General features: G+C 46.1%; 1 protein-coding gene across 9 annotated transcripts in view; it reads left to right on the forward strand.

Moving 5' to 3' along the window:
• KIAA1549L (KIAA1549 like) overlaps positions 1-13002 on the forward strand; it is a 526680-nt gene that overhangs the window by 430867 nt on the left and 82811 nt on the right. For all 9 annotated transcript variants that reach the window (XM_069223533.1, XM_069223534.1, XM_069223535.1 and 6 more), the window contains one exon: positions 5021-5153. In XM_069223533.1, coding sequence (XP_069079634.1) covers positions 5021-5153 — 133 coding nt within the window. The remainder of the gene's footprint in view (positions 1-5020; positions 5154-13002) is intronic.

Raw genomic sequence — 13002 nt, forward strand, 5'->3', positions numbered from 1 at the left:
TGAACAAGGACTGATGTGCATATTACTTGCGAAAAATTCAGGATAGCAAACGGTCTGAGTTGGCATTTAGATGGATGTCTTTTTCACTGACCACGTGATTATATTTTGCAATAATGACATTTTGAAATAAGTTGTCCCTAGACTTCGTGTGCTAGGAGTGTATTTTCTAATGTATTCCAGCTGCTCTCATTTGAAGTTTTTTTATCACAATCATAACCTTTATGGCCTTTTATACTCGTGTCAATAATTATCTTATTCACAGCACGTTTCGGTAAATAGTCAACATTTTCATATTGCATAATGGGATTCTCTAAATAGCTTCCCTTCCCAATTGGAATAGTCTTTTGATACTGAGCAATGTGGTTTTACTGATATCATCTGGAATCCAAAAAGGCTATGAATAAAGGGCAAAGGCAAATGTAACATACACAACAGTTCTCATTGAAATTGTGTTTTTGTGGGGAGAATTTATCTTGTGTCACTGAATGAACATACAAGTGCCAAGTACACACAATGCCATTGGAAGATGCCTGCTAATAGCAATGGTTAATTTCTTACTTATTTTCCTCTGCAAGCAGATGTCTTCCATGTTTACACAATGACATTTATACCTATTTTTACTTTTAATATTTTGATTCTGCTACATATGCTTACATTAAAAAAAGAATGCTTGCCAAAGCCAGACCTTTTGGCTTTGTCAATGCTCGTTTCATTTGCTTTCAGCATTCCATGGAAAACATTGTTTTCTTGCTCTTTGTGTGTGTGCTGCTTCACTTCCAAACCACCCAATGCGTTCTCCATGTTGCTCTCCCACCCTGTAGAGGAAAAAAAGAAACACAAAAACAGCACTCAGCCATATGTTTAGACCTCCCTGTAGACTGCATTGCATTTTATCCCCTGTATCTTTTTGACATTTTTGAAACAAATAGGCCTTAATAATAACACACTTGTGCCTAGGCCTGGATGAAAATTCTAGTAAATGGGCATAATCTTGTGTAACTTTGCATTACGCTTGTTATGTAAAATTGCTGAATTTATGCTGTTATGCAACGTTCCATAAAAATATGCCAGTTGTGGGTCAAGATTTATCACAACCGCATGAAAGCATTGCAGAGGACCAGAATGTGAACCACTACGGTTTTCCATAATTATGCATAATTTGATGTAAGGTTTCTGAAATTTTGCATAATTGCACAAAAGCACACTGTATGAATGTTGCACATCCCTGCTTGTACCCTGTCTGCAGCTTGGTTCCTATCACAGAAGTAGCTAATAGAAATTGTTCACTCATTCAATATAATTATTTGGATTTTTTCTTTGCCTAAGTTGGGTATCTAATCACATCATGGTGTTTTCCCATTTTCCTCAATAAACCGATGTAAAATGACCCTTGGAAAGAACGGACTGCTCGGTGGGAGCAGATGGCCTGCATGCCTAACTCTAGCAGGAAGGGAGGGGTAAGATATTTACAGGAACAACTTGTCATAGTTATCCGGAAATGCAAGTCAAGAGACAGGAACTAGGTTTGTAGAAAACAGGGCTGTGTTGTAAGCCAGCCTTTGAAGTTAGCTTTTATCATAGCTAGATTTGCCCCATTTACTCCAGATTGTTTGTGATAAAGTTAGAGGAAGTTCTGCATAGGAGGGATGAACTGAAGTGTGGGAACATTCTTGTGATAAGTTGAAGTTTTATCACCGATCACTAGCAAAAGACTACAATAGTAAAGCCCTCCACAGGTTTTGAAAACAACTAGACTTAGAGAAGAACAGAAGAGAAGGCACTTCTTCTTGCATCTGCCTATAGAGAGTACCAAGGATTGTTCTGCTTCCTCTTGTGCCCAAGATGTGGAAATGGTTCTCAAGGGCCAGACTGAGTGCTCTCCTGTTATCATGGAGCCCTAAAGGACAAGATAGACACCTTTGCAGAAGAACCTGCAGGCCAGTGGAACGTGAACCTCTACTTGAGCCCTGGTTGAAAAAAGTGGTTAAAACCATTGGTCCCAGTGCTATGCATTGAAATCCAGGAAGGGATGCTTTGGCATTCAGGAACTGTAAGAGTGATCAGACCAGGAGGAAGATGTTTAGCAACCTGGGGAGTTGGTGAGTATGTGAATGAACCAGCCTATAGGGTAACTCGCTGTGCCCCACACCATCTCGGCTTGCATGAGGTAACATAGTTTCCTGTTACATTTTTTTAATCATTTTTAATGAAATAATGGCTGTTTGATGGCACATAGTTTAACAGTTACAACAACAAGGTGATGGATATAATGCTTGAATTAATCTCAGCCGCTGGCAATCACTTGTGGCCACATCCCAGTAATCGTGTTTCACCCACCATGCCATCTATGTTTGGAACCAGCCCTGAGCAAATCATTCTTGAACCCGCTACAATAGGAACAGTTCAACCCAAACTGCCAAGCCAGGTCCTCCCTGAACCCTAACGCAAGCAACCCAAGACACATTTTGCCCTGATTAGGGCTCATCATTCCGGTTTAGCTTGGTTCCAGTGGCACAGTGAGCATAGGTCCCATGCCTGGTGATACTTGCTGCATTTAAGCCATCAACTGCAACAACAACAAGGTGATGGGTGGAATGCTTGAATTAATCTCACCAACTGGCGATTGCTCTGGCCACATCCCAGTCCATTGTTTTACACCCACTATGCCACCTGAGTTTGGACCTAGCCATAAGCAAATCAGTTTTGACCCTGCCTCATTAAGAACAGGCTAGCCCTACCTGCAAGGCCAGGTCCTTTCTGAACCAGAGCACAAGAAACCCAAGACCGTTATCACCCTGATTATGGCTAATCTGTTGCATATAGCTTGGTTCCAGTAGCACAGAAACTGCCCGAAACTGCCCTGATCGCAGCCAAAAATAACATTTGAACCCCCCCTTGACTTAGGAGAAACAGCATCTTTGATCCTCCTCGACCTCTCGGCAGCATTTGACAGCGTATTCCACCACATGCTGATCGAAAGGCTTTACCACATAGGCAACCAAGGGGACACGACCAGATGGGTCACCTCCTTCCTCACTGGAAGAACCCAGAGGATCCACCTCCCACCTTTCACCTCTGAACCCAGGGAGGTCACCTGCGGTGTCCCCAGGGCTCACTCTTCAGCCCTACGCTTTTCAACGCCTATATGACCTCGCTGGCCAACATCGTCAGATCCCACAGTCCCAACATAATTTTCTACGCAGATGACATGCAATTCATCCTCTCACTCACCGATGACCCCTCTGTCACCAGAACCAACTTCCACAGATGCATGACAAGCGTCGCTGATTTTATGAAGAACAACTGCCTACAGCTGAACACAGACAAGACAGAAGTACTGACCTTTGACAATAGCAGCAACACATGGAATGACTCCTGGTGGCCATCAGACCTAAGACCGCACCCACTCCCTCCAACCATGCCAGAAACCTCAGAATCGTTATTGAGAACAAGTTCATCATGAAATCACAGATCAACGCTGTCTCCTCAGCCTGCTTCTTCAATTTGCACATGCTATGTAAGATCTTCAAGGGGATACCTCTCCACACGAGATGCACTGTGACATAGGCCCTTATCACCAGCTGACTGGCAATGCCCTTTACGTAGGAATCGCTGAACCCCTCCTAGATACTTCAGACGGTACAGAATACTGCAGCCAGATTCATCCTTGGCCTTCCTTGACAAACCCACATCACATCCCACCTCAGGCAACTCCACTGGCTCCCCATACAGAACAGATGGCAATTCAAGCTACTGTCCCACGCACACAGAGCTCAACACAACCAAGGACCTGGGTACAGTAACCACCACCTGAACTTCCACCAACTGTCAAGAAGACTACGCTGTGCATCCCTTTCACTTACCCATATTCCCTGCAACTACCAAAGCAGAAGTGGAGGATGCTACTTCTCTCACATTGCAGCAAAAACCTGGAACAGCTTCCCCACACACCTCTGGACCATCACCTCACTTCTGGAATTCCAAATAGCCCTCAAGACCTGGCTGTTCAAATAAGCCTCCGGGGCCTGCAAGAGCCTGGATACACTATCAGGTGATTAGCTGCACTTTATAAATCCTGATTGATTGATTGATTGACAGTGTTCATGGGACCCACTTCAGAGCATAACCATCACACTTAGGGCATCAATTCCAACAATAACAAGGTGATGGATGGAATGCTTGAATTCATTTCAGCCAGTGGTAGTCGCTTGGGCTGCATCCCAGACCTTCATTTTATGTCCACTATGCCACCTCAGTTTGGAGCCAGCTATAAGCACATCAGTCTTCACCCTGCTCCAATAGGAACAGTTCAGTGCAAACCGACAGGCCAGGTCCTCCCTGAACCAGAACACAAGCAGCTCAAAAGTGGTTTTGCCCTGATTAGGGATCATCAATTGATAGGGTAAGAAAGTCTTTTATATCCTTGTTACCATGTTTTTGACATTTCCTTTAAGAATTCATATCTCATGATTCTTGTATCTTTTTTAATTTGCCTTTGTTTTGTCTTACTTATTAATTTGTTCTTCTTTACTAAATGAGTTTAGGATTTTTTCTGATTGGTTCCTTTATTTAATGTTGTTGTGGTGCTGCTTAAATACTTTGCTTGCATCTTCTCTGAAGAATAGCTTGTTGTTTTGTGCCCTAACTGTGAGTAGTTTTCTCACTGAAACTGTAATTATCTAAGAAGGTACTGGCTTTCTAACTTTGTGGAAGTTCATACCTTGATCACGCCCAGTTAAAATTCATGCTCTCTCAGTACCCTTGGTGTCGTGGAATATACATGTATCACATATCATACTTTCCTTTGTACGTTGTTGGTTAATCACCCATATGTAGTAACCGAGTTATATGCTGACTGGATTAAACAAAGTTGCATTGTAATATTTTTTACATCTCTACAAATATTTTTAAGGATTTACCTTTTAGTGTAGGAAAATACTATCAATGAGTCCATGACATACCCAGTGTTTTGTATTACAAGTTCTTTTCAAACTATATTTTTCTGGTGATTTATTTTCAGGCAACCTCCCACAAAGAGCGTAGTATACAGAAGTAGACAATCTCTTAACAGTCCAAGTCCAGGTGAAACTGAGATGGATCTTCTTGTTACCCGCGAGAGGCCGAGAAGAGGAATCCGTAACAGTGGATATGATGTAAGTTTATTCATGTTTGAATGCACTACTAATTTGTCGAGATTAGGAAAAAAAATAATTGGATAGATTTTAAAACATGGAAAGAGGAGATTAGCAAGGGGTCTTTAACATCATTGACATAAAATTTTAGTTAACTGCCATGGCTTTTTTAAGTTGAAGGTGCAATTAGCATGTAGCACAGCAGTTCCTCAAATCCCAGCCACATACTCCCCCTTGCATACATTATGCCTGGCACAGGCATAATGTGGCTCAAGGGGTTACAAAGTGGCGCAATGCAAGCATTGCGCCCCTTTGTAAATATGGCGTGGCGTTTTTCCCCTTCCAACGCCACATTGCCATTAAAAAAAATGATGCTAATGTGGCGTTGGAACTTCGCAAAGCCAGCATAAATCTGGCCCTGGGACTTTATCAAGGGTAGAGTCTATTGTGACCCACCAAGAACAGCATCATTTCTGCTCCACTTCGTATTCTTCTCCTGTCAAATGTCAGTATTCCACTTGTGGCATGGCCAATATTCCACATGCTCATACCACAGTTGCTGTCCAGGGGAGAAATGAAACATACCGCAAGGCAATATAGTGCCATTTTCCTTTCACATTTGTCAGTGCAAACTGCATACTTTTTGGACAATCAGCATCAAAGTGGTGTGCTTGGACTACTTTGCCTTTAATTTGTTGTATAATTTCATGTTGACGAAGGTCAGTGATGCCATACCTATAGATGCCTATAGAGATGTTATATACTGTCATAAAAACCGTGATAAACGTTGACAGGAGACTAAAAGCTGAACATGGTCGTCGATTCACCAAAATGCCTGAGTTAGTGAAAGTGACTTCACAATCCTTTGCCTATCGATGACGTCCCAGGGTGAACCTCCCACTCCTTCCTTAGCCCTTTCACATCCTCTTATTTGCTGCTGAAGTGGGAAGGTTGGAAGAGAAAACTATAGCTTGGTACAGGAAGCGAGCAGAACTCCCAGGGCCCTGTTTGTTCTGTGTTTCTGCAGCTGATCTCATGACCCATGAGGCAATGGATAGCAAGGGCCAGATATACCAAAAGACGAGCCACGGTTTCACAACTTCTACCCCTGGCAACCCAATTGGCGCTCATGAAGTTGCGCATGCATTTGGTCTGAGCTATGTTTATCAGCCTCTAAAACCCCCAACGCATGTCTCACCACGCCAATTTACTTTCTTACTTACCTTCTATTTTTTCTTCCTTTCATCCAATTTCTAAAGAGGGCTGATGCCCACAGAAAAAATGCTGGCAAGATGAAATACAGCAATGTGTAATTATATTATTAAATAGATGCATGTGATTTTGATACCATTAACATTCGCATAATTATACAACATTTTTGAAAAACTTACGTGGAATTAGTGAAATGCGAAACTGGCATTTGCTGCAGCATTTTAGTGTGCAATGCTTCCCCGTGTTCAATATGGACGTAAGGATGCTTTTTGTGCTAAAACCATTGTAAAGAACAATAGCACCGTCCCCGTGCATTTGTGATACATTTTTACCGTCAATGGCACATAATAATCAGAAGTGACGTTATAGCAGAAGTTCGGGTAATAAGAGAAATAAGGCTAAACATGAGCACTAATGGCTGTGCCCGTCAGTCATAGAAACTGACGTTTGAATGAGATGAGTAGCTGTCGTCCCTACAGGGGGCATCGATTAAGCAATGATACGCGATAGGTCTCACATGCCAAACATCACAAAACAACGGGAAGTTCTGCAATAAAACTAATTTGTGATTATTTATGAAAGGGCCGGGAAAAGAAAACTGGATTTTATTTCACTATTCAGCCATTCAAGGGCTATTTGCCCAGCATGGGAACATTAATGCCATGCCATAAGTCAGTCTTTCTTAGTGCAGCAAAAGGATCTGCAAATCTTAATATTGAAACGGGATTTCCTGTCTGTACTTTGATTCTGGACGCTTCCTGCAGTAAAAGCGTCCTTTTCAACATTATGTGTTGTCCTAATGATATTTGATGATTTTGCAGCACAAACCACTAGGATGTCGCCACTTGAGGCTGCCTGGAAAAGGCCCCTTGGTGTTCTAAGCCTCCGAATGGCGTTGGCCCATTATGCATTCACTACTGATTTATTATGGTATTTGCTGTGCACAGATCTCCTCGGGGATTCCAGGCTTTGGCACGTTTATGGCCAGAAGAAATAGGTCACAGGCAGAACTATTAATCTTAAGCAGGAGCACTGCAGAGCTGGGAGCGTTAGACTTGCGCAGTAAAACAATCAGGCTGCTTTGTACATATTTGGAACAACCGTTGTTGCTTCACAGTTTCAGGAGGGGGCAAGTAGACGAAATACTGGAAATGTGCAAAAGTAGGGTGACTAGAAATCCAAGATTCAGGACTAGGGGCCAGATGTATGAAATACTTATTTTGTATTTCCTAAATAGCAACTTCTTAGGATCGCTATTCAGGAAATGCAAAATAGTATGTACAAAAATAGAGATTACCCCACATACCTCTAGTTGTCGTCCCATTCATCACTAAGTGGAGGAGATAACTATCTCCACGACAGAAAAAAAGAACATGTGGAATTCTGGGATATCCCCTCCCCGCCCCCTCCCTCTGGTAGTACATAAGCCGTACTTACCCAGCATTCCGCCTGCACTACCAAGCTCCTAAAAGAAGGCCGGAGGCACGGGAGGGTGGGAGAGGCGTGATGAATGGTACGAGGACAACAGGACCAGGAGTAATGAAGATTACCAGTAAATAATATAACTTTACCCCCAGGTCCCTCTAGTCCTTGTCCCATTCATCTCTGAGCATTCGGCCTGTTCTTTTTCCTGTCTTTGACAGGACGAGGCGCAAGGATGTCGTCCCTGCTGGGCTTGGACGACTGTTGTTCCAGGTGCACTTACCTCCAGTCTGCTGGGCTTACTGGGGTAGCGCCGCTGTTTGCCTCCCAGTGGCCGCTGGGCAGGCCTTTGTTTGCAGGTATGATGGTTCCCTGTGGCTCCCTGGTGCGGTGACAGGTCATCACGCTGTGTCATGTGGCTCCTTTACAGGGAGGAAGTTGCCGGCGGTGTCATGGTCATAGGTCCTCCCATTAGAGCTGAAGGTTCTGTTTCAGCAGCGTCCGCAGCTGTCACCGGTGGTGGTCTGGTTTCCACGTCTCCTGGCCAGCTGGGCAACTGGGAGCCGTGCGGAGGAAGCAGGAAGCAAGGAGCGTGCCTGACTTCCTCGTTGAGACGCTGTTGTTGCCAAGCATGTACGGGATGTACGCTTTCCGGGTTGGCGGCTGGCTGTTACTGGGGTAAATACCACTTGGCGGTTTCTCTGTTTTCCTTCCCGGGAACCATGCTGCAATTTGGGTGGCAGTCACGACCTGGTGTCCGGTGCCATCGAGTGAGGGGCTTGGCTTGTTTCTACGACAAAGTCCACAGTGGCGTATTGGTCATGATCACAGACCCTTGCCCTGCAACATCAGGGTCTCTTCCAGGTGTGTCTGAAGCTGTTTACCTCCTTTGCATATCGAATGGTACCATTCTCTCATGCGAATGGTTGAGGGTTCTGCTCCTGGGGTGTTTCTGTTTTTTCCCTTGTCTAATGGGGAATCCTTTGGGCTGCCTTCTCCGTGGCAGGCGATTCAGGTCACAGGCCTTCGGGTTAGAAGGCACAGCTTCTCTGTGGGGTGTGGCTGTTGTGGTGCCCCTCCTTTCATTTTTTGCGGGGTCACACTGTGACACACAGGGTTTCGCCATCCACCATGTGAATAGCAGTCCAGGAGCTTTTTGCTACTGGGGGAGTGGTCACTCTGGTCTGCTTTGCAGGTGCTCGTGCCTGTCATTCCATCCACAGAAACTGTGGTCGACCCCCTCCTTTTGGTGGTCGTAATCACCATTCCTTCTACTTAGGGGCGAGGTTTCTGGTCAAGGTAACTTTGTTTATGGAAGGTGTGGCTGTCCTGGTGCCCCACAGTTAATTTCTCTTCTTATTTTATTCACATCCCACATGACTGGTGTGGCTTCTCTCCATTCGTTTCTTTAGTCTCTCCCCTCCTTATTCCTTTCTGCTCCCTGTTGACGGATGATGGTGGGTCAGGGTTTGGATTTTCTTGCATTTTTGGTGGTGACCTACGGGTGGTCATGGTCTCAGGCCCTCACACGGAGGCATGTGGGTTCTGTTCCACATTTGTATGTAGCCAATCCCCTCCCTTGCTTCGCAGGCCGCTGCCTTTCCCTTATGGACACCTATGACACTTCCTGTTTCTCCAGCAACCTGTGTTGTTTTCTTCATGTTGTGGTCTGCAGTGTGACTTCTTGATCTGTTCTGGTTCTCAGTCTCTCAAGGTGCAGAGTGGGAGTTCTGTTCAGCCCGTGTCTGCTCCTATTTTTGCTTTCTTTCTTTCCTGGGGGCTTCGGAGATTGACTGTGGCGTAATGCCCTTAATCTCTGTTACTCGCACGATGTGGTGCAAGTTCTTTTCAGGGTGTTACCTAGTGGTCATGATCTCTGCCTCTCAAGCCGGGAGGGGGGGAGGTGTGTCTTTGGGCATTTGTCTGTCTTTAGGATGGTACCCCGTCTCCTTCTTATGCCCATCCCTTCTCCTGGTGGGTTGTGCTCTGTGGGACTAGTGTGCTTCCACTTAGAGTTTCATTTTCTGGCCTGCCATGTTGTGGCCAGTCTGGTGGGGCATAATTCTGGGTCCTCTAGTGGGTGTGGCCTGTTTTATTTGGTGTCTCGCCTCTCTGTATGCTTCTCAGGTGACGCTTGCTGTGTGCTCTGGATCTGTGTCTTGTTCTCAGGGGTGGTGTGCTGTCACTTGGGTGCCTGCCCCGGTGTGGGGTCCTGCCCCTATGTTGAGGCGCATGCGGGGCGGTGTTGTCCTGGGTTGTTCCTTGGCCTGGCTACGGTCTCTTTTGCATGTAGGAGTCATGTTGCCTTCTGCTGCGTCTGGGGTGCTTCATGCTCCTTGCTCGTCCTTCAGGGGTCATGTGATGGTGGCTCCGCTTGGTGTTCTTCTCTTCAGTGGATTCCAGCCGGTTGGGTGTTGCCCGCTTTTGTATGTAATTCTCCAGGCATGTTGACTGTTCTGTGTTGTTTTACCTGGTGTGCAGTTTGGCTGCTCTGAGCTTGTTTGTCAGCTGTGTCCCTTTCAGGGTGAGCCTCTTACACATGTTCCTTCCCTGGGTGCTGTAGGGCTCTTACAGGTGTGGCTAATTGGCAGGATACATATCATTGAGTATCCCGGTATCGATCTCTGGTCTACGCCACATATTTTCATAGGGGTGGTAAATCCTCTGGTGGTGCTCTTTCTTTTCCAGAGTTTCTTTTGTATCCTTCTTTGGTCGCTTGGCTCCTTACTGGCCTGTCTTGGGTGGTCCTTCGGCGGCCCCTTTGGTTTGTGTTTGGCTCCTAGGCCTTATGCCTGTTGCTCCCTGTTTGTGGTTCTGTCTTTAGTTGGGGGCCGGCTGTCGCATGGTTTCCCACACAGAGTTGGTGCTTCATTTTCAGGCTCTGGCTTGGGGGATTGTTGGCCAGGGTCCTTTTCCCACCAATGCTTTTTTTGGCTGTTGGCAAGTTTCATCCTCACCCCTTGTGGGTTCTTCTGTTGTCTTCACCTAGGGCCTTTTGCCTTGGTGACTTTGTGGGTCTTGTTGTGCCTGTCTGGGCTTTTCTGTTGCAAGGGTTTCCTTGTTTCCGGCCATGACCTTGTTTTTAGCTATGATTGCCTGTTCCCGGTCTTGGGAGGCCGTCTTCAGGGCTTTTTCCTATCAGGCCCACTGGTCCTGTCGGCTGGGCCTTCTCTGGGATGCAGTTGGTGTCGCTGCTCGTGCTTTCAGGCACGTTTTGCCCCGCTATGGTGGGTTGCCTCCGGTGGTGCAGCCTTGGTGGTACGCTCTGTCTACCAGGTGTAGGTGCTTTTTTGGTTATTTGGGGATGGTTCACTTCCTGGTCCCTCTCGCCTGTTGTTTCCCACTGTTGGTTGTCAGAGGGGGGGAGGTTGTTGTGTTTCTCTCTTTTGGCGATTCAGTTCTGAGGAGTTGACGGGAGGTTGCCCTCTGTCAGGGGTTTCCTTCTTCCAGGTATTTTTTTTTTCAGTCTAGGCAGCCATGCTCTGGTTATTGTGTGGATGCTGTGGTTTTCCTTTCTTAGCTCTACTTGCTTCCTGTCTCCAGGGTCTGCTTCCCCTCTTGTGCCTGTTGTCCAGGGGGATTCATGGGGAGTGGGGGCCCTGTCTGTGTCCTGGCCCTGGTGTCTGTTGTGCTTCTTGCCTACGGTGGTGTTGTGGCCCTGTTTCTGCCTTGCTTCCGGAAGGAGCTTCGGTTGGTGCTTGCTTGTTCCTGGTTCGCTCCAGTGGTTGTGGTTCCGCATTCCCAAGGGGTTGCCTCTGGTGCTCCCTTGGTTGCTTCCCCTTCCTTTCTGCTCTGGTTCTGTGGCAGCCCTCTGTCTGGTCTTTGTACCACATGGGCTACTGTGATGGGGCTTCCCCAGTTTCTGGTGGTGTCTGTGCGGTGTTTTGGTGTGCAAGCGTTTGGTTTCGGCTCCTATGTGTCTCTGGAGGTGGCTGCTGTTCCACTTTTCTCCTTTTCGGTGGTCTCTTGGTTGGCCCTCACTTCAGTTGGGTGTTTCATGGTACTGAATGCCTGTAGGGCTGGGGTGCCTTTCTTGTCTTTTTCAGCCTATGGGGTGGCTTTTGTGTTTCAGCTCTTTCTTGTTCCTGTGGTGCCCTTTTGGTTCCATTGCTGGTGCAGTGTTTTTCCTGCTTTGTGTTCTCAGGGTACGGATGTCTTGGGTCTGCCTCTTCCTTTAAGGCTGTGCCTAGGTCTTATGCAGTTGTGGTTGGACCATGCCCAGGGAGAGTTTCGTTGATTGGTGTTCCTTTTGGGTCTGTCTCTCAAGCTGTCTGTTGCACTGGCTTTTGTTGTGCCTTCTTCTGGGATTGTTTTTTCCACTTCTTGTGCTTTGCCATGCTGCTGGCGGGGCTTCCTCTGCTCCTGTAGTCTGGCACTGACGGTTCCTATGTGGTTTGCACTCTGCTTCTGATTTGGCCTAGGTCTTCGGTGTATGGTCTGTTCATGTTTTTTCTTCTTGTCTCCTTGTTTGGGGTACTGTGTAGATTGTTTTGTATCCCTTCGTGTGGTTTTGTGTTGAGTGTTTCCGGTTCTCAGAAGGCCGGCTTTTTGACTGCTTGGGTATTCTCCACTCAGTGATGAATGGGACGTGGACTAGAGGGACCTGGGGGTAATGTTCTATTACTTACCTGTAATCTTCATTACTCTTGGTCCTGTTATCCTTGTCGCATTCATCATGCCTCTCCCACCCTCCTGTGCCTCCAGGCTTCTGTTAGGAGCTTGGCAGTGTAGGCGGAATGCTGGGTAAGTACAGCTTATGTATTACCAGAGGGAGGGGGAGGGGATATCCCAGTATTCCTCATGTTCTTTTTTTCTGTCACAGAGATAGTTATCTCCTCCACTTAGTAATGAATGGAACAAGGACAACAGGACCAGGAGTAATGAAGATTACCGGTAAGTAATAGAATATTCCCTAATAGCGATTCCTACAGTGTAGGTATCGCTATTAGGAAATCACTATTTAGGTAATACCAAACTATTCATTACTAGGTACGAATGGTTTAGCATTTCCTAGCTTAAATGCTAAAGCAAGGGTGACACTCAGCCTAAGCCCCCCCCCATGCTGCACCCTGAAAAAAGTGGTACACATGTAAAGCGCACACAAGCCCTAGGGCCATGTGTTCGCTTTATTGCACTTTAAAAAAAGGATTTTCTGGTGCTTTTTTTTATTGTATATGGTTACCATTGACTTGAAGCCGATGGTAATTGCATTTCCTAAATGCTCATTTTGCATTTA

The sequence above is a fragment of the Pleurodeles waltl genome, chromosome 3_1, assembly GCF_031143425.1.
Source record: "Pleurodeles waltl isolate 20211129_DDA chromosome 3_1, aPleWal1.hap1.20221129, whole genome shotgun sequence".
Lineage (NCBI taxonomy): Eukaryota > Metazoa > Chordata > Amphibia > Caudata > Salamandridae > Pleurodeles > Pleurodeles waltl.